This window comes from Oppia nitens, unplaced genomic scaffold (genome assembly GCF_028296485.1).
Source record: "Oppia nitens isolate AA-2021 unplaced genomic scaffold, nextdenovo-longstitch-racon4-pilon3 scaffold7_pilon_pilon_pilon, whole genome shotgun sequence".
Lineage (NCBI taxonomy): Eukaryota > Metazoa > Arthropoda > Arachnida > Sarcoptiformes > Oppiidae > Oppia > Oppia nitens.
In genome coordinates, this window is record NW_026533251.1 from 1,277,954 (window position 1) to 1,300,226 (window position 22,273).

The 22,273-nt window shown below is 26.9% G+C and overlaps 2 protein-coding genes across 2 annotated transcripts; one reads left to right on the plus strand and one right to left on the minus strand.

Moving 5' to 3' along the window:
• Positions 1-750: 750 nt before the first annotated feature.
• Positions 751-13,276, minus strand: LOC128963476 (GATA zinc finger domain-containing protein 14-like). The gene is made up of 7 exons (XM_054309985.1): positions 11,856-13,276; positions 4,551-4,705; positions 4,155-4,220; positions 3,771-4,086; positions 1,536-2,314; positions 1,263-1,467; positions 751-1,056 (listed from the first exon to the last, which is right to left on the minus strand). Exons 1-7 carry the CDS (start codon positions 12,679-12,681, stop codon positions 947-949), a joined length of 2,457 nt encoding a protein of 818 aa, XP_054165960.1. The 5' UTR covers positions 12,682-13,276; the 3' UTR covers positions 751-946.
• Positions 13,277-16,965: 3,689 nt separating this feature from the next.
• Positions 16,966-21,793, plus strand: LOC128963473 (dual specificity protein kinase splA-like). The gene is made up of 7 exons (XM_054309981.1): positions 16,966-17,486; positions 17,850-18,432; positions 18,878-20,239; positions 20,333-20,845; positions 20,917-21,155; positions 21,262-21,369; positions 21,449-21,793. Exons 1-7 carry the CDS (start codon positions 17,019-17,021, stop codon positions 21,575-21,577), a joined length of 3,402 nt encoding a protein of 1,133 aa, XP_054165956.1. The 5' UTR covers positions 16,966-17,018; the 3' UTR covers positions 21,578-21,793.
• The last annotated feature ends 480 nt before the right edge of the window (positions 21,794-22,273 follow it).

Genomic DNA, 22,273 nt, shown 5'->3' on the forward strand with positions numbered 1-22,273 from the left:
TAATATATATTTTATACCACATATCAATTAGCTTGCTTTTAATTGTATACCATTTTGTGGCCCATTTATTAACAGCTGTGAATTATAATAAAGGTTATTCTCAATTGTTTTGTATATTTTTGCAAAAAAATATAACAAAATTATTATTTAGTTATAAACTATACAAACAATTATATTTTTATTATATAATTAATTATCAAACATACACATTAAACACGTAAATATGTACGGTATATATATATATATAAACAACACGTTTCATAATAGCATAAGTAATTCATTTTTATAAATATTTTAAATTATGTATTGTTAAACGTTTTACTAAAAGTAAACAATTATTACAAGTCGAAACATTCTGTGATTTTTTAATTAGATAAATTCAAAATTAATTGCATAAACCAACATTACAATAGATTATAGCTACAAATATTATAATATAGTCAATCTTTATACACAAAAAAAAATTATTAGTCTAAAAATTCAAATTAAATAACTATTAAACAATTCAAGTTATTATCCAAATAATTCAATTATCGATTTACCATAATTATCATTGTATCAAATCTATTGATTAGGACTTCAATTCCTAAATACTTAATAAATATACAGTATATATATATATATAGAGTAATATATGTTGAGCTTATATATCGAGATATAACCGAATTATATAAATATATCCTAAATGTATATATAATTTGAATATATATATATATATATAAAAATGAATCAGATAAATTGTATATAATATATATAAAATATATAATTTGGGCAATTGGTTAATGGCACTCAATTAAAAGCAAGCTAAATGAAATCTTTAATAATATTAATATCAATAATAAATGACAAATAATTCAATAATTAATTAAAAAGTCTTCACTTTAACATAAGACCCTCTCTCTCCTCTTTGGACTCAAAATTGGATGGCATATCATATTCATTGTCCTTATTGAGGACTGTCGGCAATTGACTGAGTCTTGTCGTTGAGCAGCGCCGCTGAAGATGACATGTCATCGACTTTTTGTTTAGAGACTACAGTTGCTTCAAGTCTCACACCTGTGCCATAAATTAAACACATTTTCGTTAATAATAATAATATATAAGTTGTAATTAAATATTTTTTATAAATAACTAATTATCAGAAATAAAAGCAGCCATTGGTTAGAGTTATCATTGGTTTAAATCAAACGGTAATTCCAATTGTTTCATCATTTGAATCACTAATATAATCAATAAATACATTCCTAACACACAAAACATACCATTAGTTAAATCTTCGTTTATAAGACTTGTTAAGCTCTTAGAATTGTCGTCATTGTCCGCCTCATTATCGGCATCATTGGCCCCTTCCTCACCATAAGGACTGTGCGGTGAGTCATCACCGTATCCATAGCCGTAAGACTGTCCGGGAATGAAAGCCGGAACGTTTGGTTGCAATCCGGCACCACTTGAGTTCAAATTGTCACTCTATTAACAAAAACAATTTGCTTAAGTATAAGACTTAAGTATAAGACTCATTATCATTAAAGACTCACGAGTGGCCATTTTAAGGGTTCAACTCTTGATCTAACTTTAATTCCATCGAGAATTTCAACAGTTTTGGAATCAAGAAGTGAATCGATCACCATTTGGACGTCTTGTGTGAGCGCCTGTACTCTATGAAAGGATGCAATCAAAGATATCGGCAAAGACCCGGAAGCGTCCATTTTGCGTCTCAGGAAAAAGTCTCTCTGAAGGTTCTCATCACTAAAGTAATACTCGATCTGTTTTCTAATGCAATCTTTCAGTGCTTCCGTGTCCATTGTCATCGAAAAAGTATTGATCGGGTAAAAGGGCTGATATAAAGGTGCCATAAGACTTGTCAGATCCAAACTATAGGGATAGTAGATAATATCTGCCGGATAATCATCGTGATGATCGGCTACAGATCGGGAACGCGGTAAGTGTGGATGTGTTGGTGTACGCGAACCGCGTCCACGACCCCGATAGCGTCGATTGGAAGTTCCTGAATGTCGCGAATCATAATAAGTGCCGCCGCCATCACTATCGTGTCCGCGGTGGTGACTGCCTTTTGTGTGGTCGTCGGAGTAATGATTATTTTCATTGCCCGACGAGTGATAATCGTAACGACTATCGTGATTGTCTCGTTTGTCGCGATGTCTTCGTTCACCACTAGTCTGGTCTCTGGTCACACGTTCTCGTGGTTCGTCGTGTCGTTCGCGATGATCCCGTCTATCAGTCGCTAACTTATTCCGGTGCGGAGGCTTTGCTTGTGGTGGCGGTCCTATCTCTAATGGCACCCAACGTTTATGACCTAATGGTGTGGCAAACAACTCGTGTTAAACAAGCGGATGGACAGTCAGGTTATGGGAAAGGGAAGTATGAATGCAATGTATTTATAGTTAAACTTAACATATTTGCCGCCACTTATCATGTGCTGACACCTATCAAACTGTCATACATTTACTAATCACTTATCAATTATATAGTATTCAATAAATTTATACACTATTTACTCATAATTAATCTAATTGTTTGTCAAATTAATATTTTACTTAATAATTATTAATTTTTTATTATAAGATATAAATGATATAATATTAATATTAATTGTTTAAACAAATGTTTAGAAATTATTTCTCATATTATCTTACAAATTATATGTTCCCTCTAACGGAATAAATGTCATATAATACGGGAACTTCCCTCTCCGCTAAAAAGTAGACGAACTCTCCATTAAAATTTGTGACATTAAACTAATTATTTTTTAAAATTAATTTTCTAGACATTTAAAACTTAAACTTTTCATAACCTGAACTATAAATGTGTTTATCTTTGATAAGATGTTAAGTAGTCTGCAATTGCACTCACATTTCATTTTTAGATAACATTAGAAAAGTTTTCTTTTAAAGTGTCTGTTTAATGAGGAAAGGGATCTCAAAATGGGAAACATAATCACATGTATATGTTATTATTTATTGTATCTTTTGAAAGTAATTGAAAAATAGGTAAATTTGATCCAGTATATTTATATTAATTATATCATTTCCATTATTCTAATATATATATATATTATATGTATATATCATACACGTGCTATTTATGATAAATACAAATAAATAACAACAAATGTGTAATAAAATGTTTAGCATTGTCGACAAAAATTCATTGAATTTATATATAACTATATATTTTTAAATAAGAATTTTTGTTACAAAATTGTTATAACAAAATGTTTAGAAATGACATAAATAAGTGCCAAAAGTGATGGCAATAAAAGTCTAGTTAGTGTTAAATATATAAAATATTTTTAAAAATAATATAAAGATCTTGGATTTTAATATATTTAAGAAATTATAATTAATTTCATTATATGGCAATTGTTTAGCCAATAGTTAATTAATTTTTGTTTTGTTTGTTTTGATTCCACAAATAATTTCAATACAAAGAAATTAATATAAAAATTGTTGCATTCGTTTCGTGAGTTAATTATAACTCTCTATTTCTATCGTTTTTACGACTAGTTTGCGACAAAAAACATGAACTAAATTCCGTTATTTATATTTATATTTACATATATTATCTAAATTGTTAATCAATTTTATAAAATGCAAATCAAAACTATATTCATCATATTGTTTATATTTATTAAATAAACGATCATTTTATTTATGTTAATATATCGTCATATCTATGCTAATAATGTATTAACAACACACATAGTAATGAAAACAATTAAACTATTTATATATTTGTATTAATAAAAATACCTTTCTTTTTGGTCGATTTGGGTGTATTAGTGGTCGAGTCAGTTCCCGGTCCCGATGAGTGTCCGCCGTCTCTATCATTGAGCGAATCGTTAGCCGAATCTTCTTCGTCTTGTGAAGAGTGGGTCTGAGAGCTGTCAGGTTTAGGAGTGCTATGGTTTGATGGATTGGACATCGATTGCTGTGAAGGAGGGGTTGTGTCGTTCATCTGATTATTGGCTATTTTGTTGAGATTGGAAGGCACTGTCGGTTCACTACTTGATGTCGGAGCCGATGAATCACTATTATTTAGGATTTCCTCTGAGTTGCGTTTTGAGGTCTAAAAATACAAATATAACAATTTATTATTGAAAAACACCATTTTATTCAATAGTTTTCAGTGCTAACCTCTGGTTTATGTACTTCCCCGAGTGTCGGCCAATCATTTATATCATTTATTGGTGCAACCTTTGTCTATATATAAATGTCAAAATATATAATTTGATATATAATTATTATATTATAAATAATTTAGAAAAAATAAATTAAAAATAATTTAACTATTTAAAAAATTATTATTATTAGATAATTAGAGTTGATTTATAAAAAACATGAATGTTTAAACAATTTAATATTTAATTAAATACAGTATATACTATCGACATCAACATACTATATATTGATATAACAATGTTGTGTGATATACATGAAAATCAAACAAACTATTTAACAAATGTATTTGTTTTAAAACTCGTGTATTATTAATAAAAATATATATATATACACAATATATATTATACAGACCTTTGATGAGTGTTTCTGAACATTAGGGCTGTGTTGAGATGAAACTGCATTGACTGTCGACTTATTATTATTACTACTATTATTAATAATAATAGTATTATTTGTATTGACCACTGTATTAGCTGACCACAAGTTTGTTGTGTTGCTTGAAGTCCCTGTTATGATCACAAAGAAATTATCAAATAATTAATAATATAAAAAAAATTAAATACGTCGACTAAACAACTAAATACAGACAATATAACAAATATGTTTAACGAAGAAAGTTATGTGTTGTATGGCTTACAGTAAAAACGGAAACTTTTTTTTAATAATTACTTTCAATATAAATGTATAATTTTAGAAAAATATATTAATTAACAAAAATATATAAAGAGTTTTTTTTATTAATAAAAATATAAATTAAAATTCAGTGAATGATAGTATAGCATATAGTAGTTATGTGTCATGTTTTAAATGTTATTGGATCTGTTAGTTAGTGATGGCAGCAGTATTTGGCATCATATGTGAGACTCCATATGGATAACACATACACATTATATTGTAGACCCCCTAACACCCCACCCCATCCCTAGCATATCGGGTCCTACGAATAATACAAGATTGCATTTATTTTGTACAACAATTTTGCTTATATGTACACTATGTATATGTTGTTACCACTGTTTCCATTGTGTATGTCTATTATATAATATAAATCACCTAAAATATAGCCGTAATTAAAATAATCATTAGTCAGAAAAAATAGTGAAAGATAGTGTACTAACAAAACTCACTTTAAATATAATGTTATAAACTGTTGTGATGTAATATAGTAGTTAAATATACTAATACTACCTGACATTACATAATAATTACAAAACTACTGGATATACATTTATATAACCATGTCATAGACTGTATAGAAAAACAAAGTTTACAAAAACTCAATTTTAAGTTGTTTTTTAATATTATATAACAACATCAAAACTGTATAATATTAGTTGGTATATATATATATATATATATATATATAAATTTATGTTTGTATGTATTTATAAAGTACTGTATATTTATTAGCTTATCATTGTGTGCCTCATAGCTTACACCTCTACTTTGTTGAAATAAAATTATTTTATTTTTTTTGGTGAAAAATATAATTTTATTTATATAAATGTTTTCTATCCCTCTGAATAACATCTGTTATTATTGAGTGTAATAGTTAATTACAAATTATAGGCAAAATATACCGCAAAAATGCATTAAATAAAAAAAACTATCAAAACTCGTATCCCTTCGCAACAGTATTTAAAAATTTATAACATTTCTAATACTTCTTAAGTAAACCATAATTATTGTGTCTTTGATAACAATTTTTCTATCGAGTCATACAATAGTTTTGAAAATATTATTATATAACTTTATTTTATAAACATTTAAACTGAATTCAATTGACAACTATGTGTTTTAACGTCTGACTTTATAATTTGTATTTTAATTAATCATTTTAACTTATTTATTACAGTAATTTGTTATTTTTGTTAAAATTTAATATCATATTTATATATAAACTAATATATAAACGTCACTAAAATAATATGTACAACATTAGCAATAAATTGTATGCATAATTATTGGACAATTTGTAATTTTAATTAAAACTTAACAAATTATTGTCTCGTTTGCTTAGATTTATTTAATCACGATTTACGAGTTATTTTTTATATGTTATGATTAGAAATCTAATAACACTTGAAATATTATCAATAAACATCTAAACCAAATTAAATATCTATAAATGATGTTTTTTCAACTAAATTATTATAAACTTAAATAAAATAAAGCAACAAAAAATATACGATAATTATAGACAATTGCAAATAAGTTTACTTTAATGAATTTAATAAAAGAAATTATATCATAATAAAATAATTTATGCCTCTTATTAAATGTTAATTAAGTTGAATTATAATTTTAAAAAACGTGCGAATTTCTAAATAAATATATAATTTCAATTTACCAATTATTTTGACATCACTTAAATAAATAAGCGATATCTCAAAATTTTTAAAAATTAATAAACATATTAACACTTATGAAAAATATTAAAATTATATAAACAATATATATATATATATATATAATAAAAATATACTATCACTAAGAATTACTATTTCAAGCTAAAAATGACATAACGTTTGAATAAATTAGTATTTAAAATACATAAATTAAAAGTAAGTTTGAAACTATTCACTTAAACACACATATTGTATAATATATAGTGTATCTGTCATTATTTTGTAGTCAATTTAAAAATAGTCAAAATTAACTATTTAACTAAATCTTTTCAGTATTTTAACAAAATCTTAGTTAATAAATAATGTGATTATAAGTAAAAAATGAGTGACAAGAGAGAGAGAGAGAGAGAGAGACCATATTATTAATACGAGCATTATTTCACCATAAATAAGATCGGGTAACTCAACCTAATATATTTATTTATCGTTAGCACGAGTTAACGTATAAATAAATATATTTATTATATTTTAAGTGAAAATAAAACAACATATATAAAAACGAGTGTAATCTAATATCTAAAAAGATTTTACAGTATATCTCATAAAATTTTTTTTAAAAACTAATCAATAAAGTAAATTATTTAAAAAAATAATATTGAAGATCTTTTACAAAATAGGCAAATGTTTTCAATAATAATTGCTTTGAACAAACATTTGTTAAACTTATTAGTTAACCATAACAAGTGATAGGCATACAAATAATATGATATAATCATCAATCATTCAATAAGTTTATAACTACAATACAGTACTAAAGTTATGGTTTTAATACTATTTTCAATTTTTTTAAAATTACAATCATTAGAACAATATATTAAATTTCAATGACAATATTTAATTAATAGATTTTATAATCTTTTAATAAAATTACGGTAAATTGTATTTTCAGTAAAAACTACTACTTCCCGGAATTCATTTACAAATAACTAATGAAATATAGACCAGAAGTTAACAATAATATCAATATTTAACAAACTAGCATTATCATCATAACTATTGCAATAGTATTTGTGAACAATTAAAAACAATATATAGTTTTTCATAATAAAAACATAAATTATAAATCATAATATATTATTAAAAAAACTAATTTTAAAGTAAAACAAACTCAAAAGTAAAATGTTTGTAATTATGAGAATAAATTCATAATGTTGTCTACATTACAGACATATGTTTTTTATCATCAATCCTTAGAAAAGCTTAGCATTTCATAAATACAATTGTAAGGCAAATATAATAAAAATAATATAATTTAATTTATATGATAAGTCAAATAAGTCATAAGGAACTTAAATAATAGATATTTATTTATTATTTTTGATATACATATATTGGGAGATAAAAAATGTCTATTATATAGGTATAATAATATATAGAGATTTTCAATATATGACAACTGTTGTTGGCGTTTCAAAAACTTCTGTTTTTTACCAAAAATAATAATAATAAAAACTTATGAAAACATTTTTTCAACAAAATAATAAATAAGTCATTGATTTGTATATTTTGCAAAAAAATGTTATAAGCTTTCAATACATTTAAAAAGCTATGAATATGGTGTGCAACTTTATTATCATAATTAGCATAAATTAACATAATTACTATCAATTTTTAAATATTATTATAATATATCATTTAAAAATAAATAGCTTAATTTTATATTGTCTTTAAATTTTTTTTAATTCTAACCACTATACAGTCAACATTAATAAACAAAACAATTTGTAAACACAACGATATATGAATATCAAGTAACAAATCAAATAATTGTGTGCAAAATTAAATATATTTTTATATTGCATAATGCATAAATTATAATGTATTATATAATTAGACATTACTGTATAATGCAATAATACTAACTGATTAAATAAAATTTTGATACAATTCACCGACATATACGAAACAAACAAATTTTTTAATATTGATTCATCAAATATGAATTTAACCAATAAATAGCATAAGTTATACATAATCATTGATAAAATTATTTATTAATCAAATCAAATATAATTCTTTTATATATATTTATCAATCATATTTCAACCCAACTATAAAATTAAATAATTATTTTTAAAAATTAATTTACAAAAACTAAATAATTTAGTATAAAATAATCATTAAATGGCGTATATAAGGATATTTATAAAGTTGCAACAAAAAAATGTGTTAATTGAAAAAAATTTATGGTAAGTTAAAAAGGGAAACTAAATTTTATATAATGTACAGTATATGCTTTATTATTATCAAATTTAATTAAATTAAAAACTTGAAATAAAAATAAATAATTTCTCTTACCGTTAAGTTGTGTTTTTATTCCCATATGGAAATGTCTGAGTCATGGGAAATAATGCGAGTTTTTCCCCATATGAAAAAATAGTTTTTTAACTTTTAAAAATAATTTCCCACCCCCTGATTTTAATACATTTTAAAATTTCCCACCCCTTATATTTGGATGTCTCAAAAAGTTTCAATCCTATTAATATGCCATCTATTGACCGATTTATGATTTTAACTGTATATGTTTTTATATTAATATAACTAACGTTAATAAAAAACTGTAAATTATTTTATAAATGTTTTAAAAAACGTGTTTTTAATACAAATCAATATATCATTTATTTTTAAAAAGTTTTTAATTTATATACCCGTAAAAACCGTTTAATAACTATCAAACATATAATTACCGATAATTGTTTGTAATTAATGGCCACAAATCGGCGGCTATTAACCACAATCGGTACCAGTTATCAATAGCGCTGAACCTGATGACCGATGTTTGACACCAATGTCTGCTCAGACAACACCGATATCAGTGATCAATGACATACAAACAGATTACCGATATCTGACACAAATGTCATCAGACAACATCGGTACACTAATCAATGGCCATCAATCAGATTACCGATATTTGACACAAATGTATTGCCCGACAACACCGTACCAGTTCTCTATGGCCATCAATCAGATTACCGATATTTGACACAAATGTATTGCCCGACAACACCGTACCAGTTCTCTATGGCCATCAATCAGATTACCGATATTTGACACAAATGTATTGCCCGACAACACCGTACCAGTTCTCTATGGCCATCAATCAGATTACCGATATTTGACACAAATGTATTGCCCGACAACACCGTACCAGTTCTCTATACCCATCAATCAGATTACCGATATTTGACACAAATGTATTGCCCGACAACACAGGTACCAGTTCTCAACAGTCAACAACCAGATTACCGATTATTTACTCTACCGATAGTTATTTTTAAATAAAATATAAATGAATAGTTTTTATTGAATATTAGTTACCGGTAATACCTGTCATTACAGCTCCCTATTCCCCCAATTTTGCTTTTCCCTATAGACTCGTTTAATTTACCAGGGGTGGTAAAAAATACGAGTTTTTTCCCATATGAAAAATTTTTTTTTCATTTTTTTTTAATTCCTTATGGGAATAAAAACACGATTTTACGGTAAGTGTGTTTTGTCTTAAAAGACTAGTGAGTGAGGAGTGAGACAGAGAAAGAAAGTGAGGTTTAATTGATAGCTAAAAACAAGTTCACAATTGCTTTAAGATAAATAAAGTTTATATAATGAGTGAACACAAAGAGGGGAGAAAAATACAGACAATAATAGTCAATAAATAGTTTTAATAACTTTATAAAAAGGCAATCATTTTTTTGCCATTTAGCAGTGTATGACAATTGTCATCAATAATGGTATAATAATAGTAACAATTGAAATATTGTTGTTTGAATCAATAGCTAAAATATTCAATAAAATTTTAAAAATCATGTGCTAAATAAATTTATTATAATTTAAAACAATAATATTAAACCTAAATTTATATCTAATAATCTGAAATAGTGAATGAAATAAAAATACCATTTATTTAAGTATCTGAATGAATGGCAATATAATATAAGATAAACTTATGTTATAAGATAAACACTAAAATTATATTAAACATATAACCATTACATTATAGAGAAAAAATGGGAACAAAACAACAAAAAACTAATTCAAGTAAAATATAATATTATAAAGTATTAAGAGTTTGAAAACCTTGCAACTACTTGAAAATATGCAACTATATTACAAAAAATAAAACTTGCGGTAAAAATATATTATAAATATTTAAACAATTAAAATATATAAAATTATCAAATTTTAATCAAATTATGGCATGAAAAATTGTTATGCTATTTTAACAAATTGATTAACAATTATATGGTGACCATCAACAATCATGTAGACATCACATATCATATTATGACATCGATTAGTGGCAAATGTATATCAAACATACAAAACTAATTAAGGTTTGGCTTCAAGACATTCACAACTACTCTCTCTCTCTCTCTCTTCAATAACTTATTACTTTGGATAAGTACTCTTTATTAGTGAACAAACATATCTTTTAAGAAATTAATTAATTAGATAAATTTGCGACAAATAAAATCTCAAATATATTAAATAAATTTGACGAAATATTGTATAAATACTATACAATATATTATATAGAGTATCATTTATACATTGAAAAGTATATACAAATTAAATATATGTAATCTTATAGACAGTGTCTATAATCTTTTTATAAGTTTTCTTATTAAAGTGTTATACAATATATAGTATACAGTACTACCCAATGATACCAATGTTGATCATTCGGTACTCTCAAAGATTGTCTAATTTATCAAATCATTTCTATAAATATATAGATTATTTTTGGGGCAAACATATCAATTGAGAGACAAATGTATTTATTTTCACTTTAAACTATATATTGGTTTTTAAAACTATGTTTTTATATTCAAAAAAAAAATCTAATTATGAAAATAATTGATCGGTTTTATGAAATCGCATATTTACTATAAATTATACGTTTGCAGTAACAAATTATTTCAATAAATCAAATATGTATTAAAAATGTTAAATTGCCAATAAATACATGAATATAATATTTAAATCGTTAGTTAAATGATCAATTAATTCAAGATAAATATTATTATTTCATTAAATAATTTAAAACCAACAACAAAAAACAATGAAATTAATTTAAATGTAATAAAATTTAATATATTATGCAGTAAATTGCAGTCAAGATATAAACACACATTAATAATAATAATAATAAACAGTTTAGAGGAAAAGTTGTAAATTATATAAATGTTATTTTTATAATTTAAATAATAAAATAAATTATTATCACTTAAATAAAAAACATGTTTACCATTAATCTCATGTGTGGCACTATTGACTGAGTGCTGACTATTAGTTGAATTACTAGCACTGTTACTACCGGTGCTATTGGCGATTATCCTGGCCACATTGCTTTTATGCCATACATTGGTGGTCACGCCGGTTACCGAACCATTACTTGCTGTAGAGGACGACCTGTTGCCACCAACACCAGCACTGATAGTGTTATCATTTGTATTTGTATTACAGTTTGTATTACTATTGTTTGCCAAAACATTATTACAACTATTATTCTTAATATTATTTACATTTAAATTATTTGAATCGTTATTTGCATTGCTTTTTAACATATCATCACTAATACTATGATTTGTCTCAATATTATGATTATTACTATTATTGATACCATTATTTGATTCAATAGTACTGTTATTTAAGAGATGATTATTAACGTCTTTACTATTATGACAATCACCCGAAGCAGTGCTATTGTTCATCAATTGATTGGCGTTTGTCTGATTGGTGGTGACGGGTGTGTTATGTTCATTGTTGAGACCGTCGCTGTTGGTCATCGTGTGGTTCATTTGCTTTAGTTTCTGAGCGTATGATGGCGAGCATGAATTGGTCACATTGTTGGCCGCAGTCACAGTTGTCGGCGACCACGACGTGCTTGCAGTGGTCGATACGGGATACACGTGTTGTTGCTGATGACCACCATTAGGCTTACCGGTTGGCTGACTTGCGCCGGCCATCGGTGTCTTTGTGGTCGTAACGGGCATTGCTTTAGAGGTTTGCGATGAACTCAAGGCTTTAGTAGTTATTGTTTTAACTGTTGGGCTGTCCTCATGTGCGGCCATACAATAGATGGTATAACCAATTGATGCGATCAGTAGGTGTTGGATATGTTTGGTCTCTCAATGCACACAACAAACTGGTGGTCAATAAGTTGAGTATTAGTTAATAATATTATTATAACTACTAATAGTATTATTATTATTATATTTAGATAACGAATAAATAAATGATAAATACATATATAAATAAAAATTGCATTCAATTTGTATTATAATAATAATGAATATCTAGTGAACCCAAGCAATGCTTGTGTTGTGTTTAAAAACATATACAGTATTACAGTGTGTTTAATGTGTTTAATGTATTTAATGTGTTTTCAACAGTCATTTCATCCAATTTAATGGCCGGCACTGTATGTCAAACCTATCAACTGATAGGAGGGATCAGTACTGTGTGTACAAACATGTAATGGTGTTTCTATTTGTGAACGCATGGCTAACATATACAATGCACACAACAACACATACATGCAGTCATACAGTCATACATACAGACAACACGACACAAGCAGACAGACATCCCTTTAAACAATTACTACAACATTGCCTTATATTGTATTATCATTTAGTAATGGCGTTCACAGCTTATACTGTACTACACATGCATTGCCACTAATAATATACAATACAGACAACCAGTATTGCATTGCAATACCATTTTTACGTAACCATACATACACTCCCTTTAAACAAAAGTCAAACATCACTGACACCTACCGTCACATTACATACAACTATATAACCAAACAGTAGTCAATAGTTATGCATTTCATCACATTTGGCGCTATTGACTGTTAATTACATTACTATTACTATAGTATTCATCAATTATTTAGTAATACATAAAATTGTCAAATTATGTACTGTTCATGAATTACGTCAATTATATATAAGTTGTGACCTTCGAGGTAACTAATAGTCAATTACGTCATTTAAATTAAACTAAACTACAGTACATTAGACAATGTTAGGTACAGTATTAAGATTAATACAGTTTATATTACCGATTACCGATTACCGATTACCGATTACCGATTACCGATTACCGATTACCGATTACCGATTACCTTGGACAACTAATCTTTTTTGATTTTCTATCAAATTTTAATATTTTATAATAAATTTTATTTTGTTTAATTTTATTAATTAATTGATCATATTATTTATTTATTTATTTATATGAAAATATGTGTAAATTACCTTGATATTGATATTGGTATTTGTTAATTGAAAAATATTTTATGTAAAAATCCCTAATTATATGACATAACAAAAAATATGTACAAAAAATGTGCATGGTAACAAAATACTAATTATAAGTTATATCTAGCTATAAAATCGATTGAATTTTTTCATTAGTGATAACTAAAGATATAATTCTATTATAATATAGCAATCAATATATACTTTTTTATTACATTATTTTAAAGCAATTAATTTATCATTTATATAGAAACAGTTTGATTAAAAAATTGTATTGGTCATTTCAAATTCTAATTTTAATTACTTGTATTAGTATTAACAAATTATATGGTTTAAGATAATTAATCACATTATTATTTTTTATTTTTTAATATTTTAAAAGTTATGCAAAAAATTATTTAAATAAATTTAATATTTAAATGTCATTAAATATAAATTTACATATATTGATTAAAAACAATTTATAATACAGTATATAAATATTTATTAACACATGTTATGTCTATTTGAATAAAATTAGATTTATAACTTATAAATATTGTTAATACAATTTATTTAGTTAAAAATTAAATGTAAGCATGCTTATTTAATTGATTTCCAGAAATAATTTTATTGTATTATTAAATAACCTGTTTAATTAACTTTTCATTAAATAAATTAACCTGGCCAATATTTTGTATTGGAGTAATGTCCAATGTAGATTTTTAATTAATACAGTATACAAACTATTAAATAAGTGACTTTGTATTTTTGTCATAATAATAGTCTAATAAAATTTATTATATAAAAAATTATATATAAAATTGTAAAGTGCTATATAAAAGAAATAATAATTGTTATAATAATTGTTATAATAAAGTAGTTATTATATTGAAAATGCTATAACTGTTTTAATATTAATATTATGCTGTATTATAATGACTCACAAATATTAATGAATGGCAATCAATGAGAGAATTTTTTATTGAAAACTAAAGAGAAATCAAAATCAAAAATTTACTTTCAATATTAATGACTAATATTTGTGCCTTTTTCATACAACAATAAAAAGTATAAAGAGTGTGTGCAAATCGATATGATTAATAGCAATGTCAAAAAGTACTTAATTGACGGAAATAGCTGTTAATAGTGTTTGTATTACTGTAAAGGCATTTAATATTGTATTGACTGACTCTATGTCTGTCTCCACACACTAACAGCACTACTGTATAGTTAAGTACTGTTGTATTATCAGTGACTTAATGTGTCCTTCAAGCAGATGGTCTCTCTCTATATCTCTCTCTCTCTGAACCAAACAAATGGATGACCACTTGATATAGTGATCGACAAACACAAACATAAACTAACATCAAATCGGACACCACTTAACACAACTGCAACAGTCATACAACAACAACAACAACAACATTAACTACCAGTGCTTAGACACCGATAGTACAGTTACGGGCTTTTAAATGTTGTTTTTGTTTGTTTGTCAACCAAATTGTGTGCTAAACCAACAATGTTTGACAGTCTAACCCTTTAATTATCATTTACTATCACTGATAGCATATTTCAAGTGTTGTTCACTAAAAATTAGCCCATAGTTTGCCAAAATAACGGCACAATCATTAAGAGGACACCCGTTATATATATACCGCAACATATTTTTTCTATGTTTACTATTGTAAGTATAAATCATATGTTTTTTCATTATATAGTTTTTTAAATAATAGTAATAATAGTATATTTCTAAAACGATAGTCAACTAAAATTTAATAAATTATTTTAGCTATAAATGGATGTTAGACTTTATAATAGACCTTTAAGATTGATTTTTGACAACATTTTTCTCAGTGTATATCATATTTTTTTTATTTCAATATATTATAAACTACAGTATAGTATTAATATATCATTTTCAAACTTAATATAATATATCACTACTATTTTTTGATACTTTAAATTCATTGCTTATGTTTTGTGATTAAATAAATGATTAGTTTTTATGAAATGATATCTCTTAAACATTAGTTAATAATAATAAAAAGTTTTATTTAATTACTGTTTGTCTGACTTAAACGAATTTATGATAGAAATAATAATTTATAATAATTAAGTATATTATATATAATATCATATATATATATATATATATAATACTTATTTATACGCTATTAATGACATTACATTAATTAAACATTTTTTTATTTATGCATTTATTTATACTAATCAATTGTTTTATATATTTTTTAGACAATAATAATAAAAAGTATAATAATTTTATATGGATTTTATTAAATTTGTGTAATGTTTAAAAATTGAATACCGGATATATTGAAATACCTACAAAAAAATTGGTCAAAAATATTGTTTACATAATAATATTGTTGAGAGAAGATATTACTGATAATATTAGTTACTGTATATAAATTATGTGAAATTAGTTATATATTATAGTTATTCATTTAAATGCCCATATATTTTATGTATTGAAACGAAAGTGCAATTTCTAAATAAATATATATAAAAATTATCATTGTTTTCGTCGATTACTTGTCATTATAATAATATATATATAATTCAAGTCTCGGCCATCCAATAGACGACACAATCAAATGTCTCAGTTATCACCACATCATCCGATGAGTGAAACTTTTCAAGATTTTTCAATTATGATTATTACATAAAATTGAAAGTACAAAAAAAAGAAATCAAAATTTTTAATTATATTTTTCGACATTAAAAGAGTGACATTAATAAAAAAGGCTAAATTAAATTGTGATCAAAAATAGTGATTAAATTATCTTTTATGAAGACATCGACACTTATTATTGTTTTAAATATATGTTGTTTTATATTATTGTTGAAATAGTTGTTTGCTATTATAATTAATATTTAATTGTGTTTATATATATATATAAGTGATTGATTAACTTATGTATCGGAAGTCAAAAAGTGATACAAATGAAGTCATTGCTATTATCTATGGTTGAGAAACAATTTTCCATAATTTTATCATTTATTTGTTGTTTAATAAGTTGTTAATAATAAGTATATGTTTATGAATTTTATTGCTAAAAGTAAAGATAAATTTATTATAAAAGTCAAAGACTTTATTATAAGTCAAAAGTCATCGTTTGTGTGATTTGTCATAAATGGAATCTTCATCCCCAGTGGTTCCGCAATTGGCGCCTACAGTCACCGGTTCCACATCTGATTTGACCACAACAAGTATGGGTCCGAGTCCTGGTCAACAGCAACTAACCGAAACTGCGACCAACTCTGCAGTCATCGAAATCAATACAAGTATCGGTGCTGTCAATGATCCCTACAATAGTCTCAATTGCGAAACAACAAACACAATGAATATATTTAATCAAAATCAGACTCAACTATTAAATTCATTGATTGCGGACAACAATTATAAACCCCAAAGTGAAACAAATACATTCATTGATAGGCCGCCCACTGAACTCACGTTTTCCGATCTGACACCTCCTGTACCAAACGTATCGTCTCTGGAATCTAATCTACAAGTTTTAGGATCAGTTGCCGGCGATCCATCTCAACCTACATTTGATGGTGTGTCAGGTGCTGTACCGGCTGAGCAAACTGTGCAACAGGTCTGAAGTTTATAATTACAGTATTATAAAACTATTATACAGTATATTAGATTTGTTGTAAATATTAGATTTGTAAATTTAAAAAAAAATTTACATTTAGATAAATCTATTTATTAATAATTTTGACATTGAATTTAATAGTTTTTTTATAATTCAATGAAAAAAGTATGTAATTTAAGCGAAATTGTTTCCGTGTATTTGAAAATCAATAGAAAAGATGTCTTAGAAATTTAATTCCTTATTTATTCATTTATTATATTAGTATTTTAATTGTTGAGATTATTATATTACTACAAGTATTAAGTTATTTAATTAACATTTTTTAGAATCAAATGATAAAAATTAATGTTTATATGACATTAGATGACATCGATAAACACTGAATCGCCACAAATTGAGATACCTATTACTGAGACGATTATACCATCGATTGCTCCAAACAATGATATCCAACAATCATCAGCAGCACAGCACCAACTAATGGATTCAGTTAATGATAGTCAATATTCAAATATATTTCAGCCGGTAATCAATGGTCCGTCTGGATCTGCACCACAAACACCGGCCGCTTCTCCTATAGAAGTGAATGAACCGCAACAGTCAGTGATCAATACGTCCAATAGTGCTGTTAATCAGATGACCAATCTTTCTTCATTTGGTTCAAACAGCACTAATACTACTAATAATTTTGTCAATACAACTGTTTCTACTGATCTATTTAATGTGCCCATGAATTCAATGGTTCCAGTTTTGAACAACAACAACAACAACACTGTAGTGTCTCAAAGGCCCACCGATGGTCCGCTACCAGCATTAGGTTTAGAACGGGCACTACAAGAGCAACTTCTTGACGCCATTCCACCTCCAAGTGTTAACTTTCCTCCCGGTCCAGTGCCAATGGATGAAAAAGGCATACCATCAGCTCTACCAGGAGAATTCCCTCTAAGTATTGAATTACTTTTTCTCATTTTTATAATTAAATAAATATTTGCTAATTAATTAAATTTAATTATACTCCATTTTAATTTACAAATATTATATAAACAAATAATATTAATAACATTTAAAAAAAAATAATTTAGTTTATAAATATGATGAACACTTGCGATGTTTGTGAAAAGCTATCATTAAGTTATTATATAATTTATTTAATACTTATTAACCGTATTTTAAAACTCTTTTAATATATATATATATATATTGTATTTGATTATATAAATAATTTTGTTTTAAAAATTTATTTCATTAAATATAATCTGCAAAAACAGTTTATAAAATATTGTACAATTAATTTGGTTTTATATGATAGTAATGAACTCATGAAATATGTTTTAATAATAATAATAATTTCAATCGATTTTTATTTAAATCTCTTTTCGTTTGAACACCAGGTCTGCTTCCCGTTGAAGAAGATAAAACTGGTGGCATTGGATTAGTATCCGTATCGTTGGACAAGATTGAGGCCACCATTAATATGAACAGCAAGTCATCGGCTACCGTGACAAACGCTGTTGCATTGTCTCAATCACAGGTCAACATCATTCACTCATTACAACATCCCATACCAGCCCAACAACAGTCCATTGCTATCACTGCGACCACTAATTGCTTAGATAATAGACCACAACAACAACAGGGGTTTAATCTTAATTATACCAATCAACTTACTGTTGCTACCACTCCATTAGTGGATCAGACGGTATATTCTTCGACCACTATTGACGTTCAACCATCATCGACATCAATACAGACATCTCAAGACCAACAACAACCGATAGTCACACCTCATTCACAATCAATGCCACAAAATATTGAAGCATTACAACCACTTCAGCCTCAACAACACCAACAACAACAACCATCCCAACAGATTCTTACACCTGAATCCACAGTACAACAAGCAGTTGTGAGCACTTCTTTGGGTAACGTTCCTGAAGTTCAGTTACCTCCAGCACCTGCACCACCATCAGCTACATCAATAACGGTATTTGAGTCGTCGCCCAACGATTTAATGCCCGAAATGGTATCTCAAAATCAATTATCAAATGGTTTGCCACCACCACCACCACTACAACCCGTTCAAAATATCAATCAAACTGTTCTCACACCGATGACAGAGATGAACACATTAACTAATTTGGTGCCCGTTGTAGAGCCCACCGATCCATCCATACATCTACAACAACAACGACATCAACAACAATCTTGTAGTCAACCGCTATCTATAGTCATTAAAAGCGAACCACAATCTTATAACGAGCAACAAGTTGTTGTCAACAACACCACAATCAGCAACAATAACAACAACAATAATAACAATAATAATACTTCTGAACAATTGCTCGGTATTAGTAAAGTTAATGATAACAATAACAATCCGATTCTTAACAATCGCGAAAGCAAACCATTAAATATGTTGAACAATGCCCGGACACAGGCGATGGCCAACAGTCAAGTGAGAAGTTTCCCACTATGTGTCATATCAGCTACACCGACAACATTTTCTGCGTCCAAAAGTAACACATCTTTCGGTGCTCATAATCTACCACTGCCTCCCAAAAAGGCAAAGTTGACTGTGTCTGGTGTGCCTCAAGCTGTTGTGTCGCTCTCGTCGAAAGCGCCTCAGATGTCGGCCGTCCCGTCCACTGCTATGATATATGATCTGCCACTCCATCAGACACAACATCCTTTTACAACTGCGACCACTTTTAGAGTACAACCAGAACTGACACAGACCTCAAAATTACAGCACAGTATGTTTTACTTTTACATTTTACTCATTTATTTTAATTATTTATTTTTCATGTTAAAGATATACTAATATTGTTATTTTATTTGTATTATAGATATGACGCCAACATTTACTACTGTGGCTCCAATTTTATTGTCAGGTCTGACACTTGATGGACCTCTATCTCTGGTCAAAAGTGAAGACAAGATGCGTCAGTTAGCGGCCACCACTTCAATAGCCAATCATCCCGACTATCCGGCCATCTCTGGTCTTTTGTCATTTATTAATCCAATACATAGACAAACCAATTCATCGGTGACCACATGTATTGAAACTCCTCTATCACTTAATGTTAAGTCCAATTTAACTTCGGCGCCTATAGTGGCCAATTCATTAATTCACAGCCATTCAGTGGCTCACACGTCACACGTGCCTTCATTGACTCGTCCATCACAACATCACAATCAAAGCATAACATCTGCCACAATAGTGTCCACATCTCCAACTGCCGTACCCGTGTCGGTAGTGACCAGTGTTGCCGACCAGACCAGAGGGGCTCTTCAACAGAGAATTAAATCTATTGGTCAATCAAATAACAAAAATAGAGTTAATTTAGAGAACACAAGCGGTAATTAAATAATTGAAATATATAATTGATTTATCAGATTATTTAGTATTATATTATTTGTCACTAATTAGGATCCTCAGGAATGAAGCTTCAATTGGCACCATTACTATCTGGAGATCCGGCCAAACCATTTCAATGTTCATTGTGTGGCAAACATTTGGCCTCAAAGAATGTCTATCAATTACATCTGCGCTCTCATTCCGGCGAAAAGCCATTTACTTGTAATTTATGCGGTCATTCGTTCTCACAAAAGACATCACTCACTAGACATATGAGGTCACACACTGGTGAACGTCCTTTTCCCTGTCAGGTCTGCCATTTTTGCAAATTTATTGATAACAAAATTATGAATATAAAAATAAATTTTTTAAAAAAAATAGTTTATATTTTTATTATTGTTTTATTTTATTGTTTAGATTTGTGGAAAAAGGTTTGCCGATAAAGAAAGGATTAAAATTCATATGCGGACGCATACCGGCGAAAAACCATTTTCGTGTGAAGTTTGCGGTAAACAGTTTTCACAGGTTATTGATTACTACTTTTTAACAAATTTGGCTTTAATTTGCTAAACAATGCCTAATTTTTTTAAATTTAAATCTACAGAAGTCGACAGTTAAACGCCATATGTCTGTTCATACGGGAGAGAAACCCTACAAATGTGAGGCCTGTGGTAAAGGGTTTGCCAATCGGGGGAATCTGACGGCACACACAAAGACACATTCAAATTCTTAACAATCACTTTGAAGTGATCTCTATATTTGATGTGATGTTTATATTATTGATTTGTCTTATCATTTGTTTAATTAATGTGAAGGTTTGAGTTTTGTTTGTTATAATTAAAAGTGACCTCAAAATTTTTTTATTATTATTATTAAGTTAACAATGATTATATATACCGGTATTAATTACGATAGTTTTTTTTGGAAATTTAATTATTATTTTTTATAAAAGCAGTCATATTTTCAAAATATTAAGTCATTAACTATTTTAAATAATTATTTAATATTAGATATAAATACTTATTGTATGGAAATATATATATACTGTAATATACTGTATATATATTGGAAAATATAAATATATAAATGAGATTTAATCGTTATGACTCTGATTTTTTAATTTAATTTACTGTAAAATTTAGTAAAAAGCAGTTTTTAATTTGGAATAATGTTTAAAATAATTCTTATAAAAAACAGTATAGAATAAAATTTGTACTTTAAAAAATAATCCAGGATAAATTAATAAATATTATTTAATAAGAAAATTAATCAGAATTGAATTTAATTTGTTTTTGGAAATAAAGAAAAATTATTGATTTATTAAATTAACTGTTAATTAAAATTGAAACAAAATCCAGTCCAAAGCTTAATGTAACAAATGATTTGGTAATTGAAAAGTGAGAAACAAATTGAATGGTTTTTTATTTAG

Excerpts from the sequence above, each read along its gene's own strand:
- LOC128963476 (XM_054309985.1), bottom strand. The coding sequence starts at position 12,681 with ATGGCCGCACATGAGGACAGCCCAACAGTTAAAACAATAACTACTAAA. Across the intron at positions 2,315-3,770 it reads CAAATCGACCAAAAAGAAAG|GTCATAAACGTTGGGTGCCA; the intron begins GTATTTTTATTA and ends CCACACCATTAG. Across the intron at positions 1,057-1,262 it reads AAACGAAGATTTAACTAATG|GTGTGAGACTTGAAGCAACT; the intron begins GTATGTTTTGTG and ends TTTATGGCACAG.
- LOC128963473 (XM_054309981.1), top strand. The coding sequence starts at position 17,019 with ATGGAATCTTCATCCCCAGTGGTTCCGCAATTGGCGCCTACAGTCACC. Across the intron at positions 17,487-17,849 it reads CTGAGCAAACTGTGCAACAG|ATGACATCGATAAACACTGA; the intron begins GTCTGAAGTTTA and ends ATATGACATTAG. Across the intron at positions 21,370-21,448 it reads GCGGTAAACAGTTTTCACAG|AAGTCGACAGTTAAACGCCA; the intron begins GTTATTGATTAC and ends TTAAATCTACAG.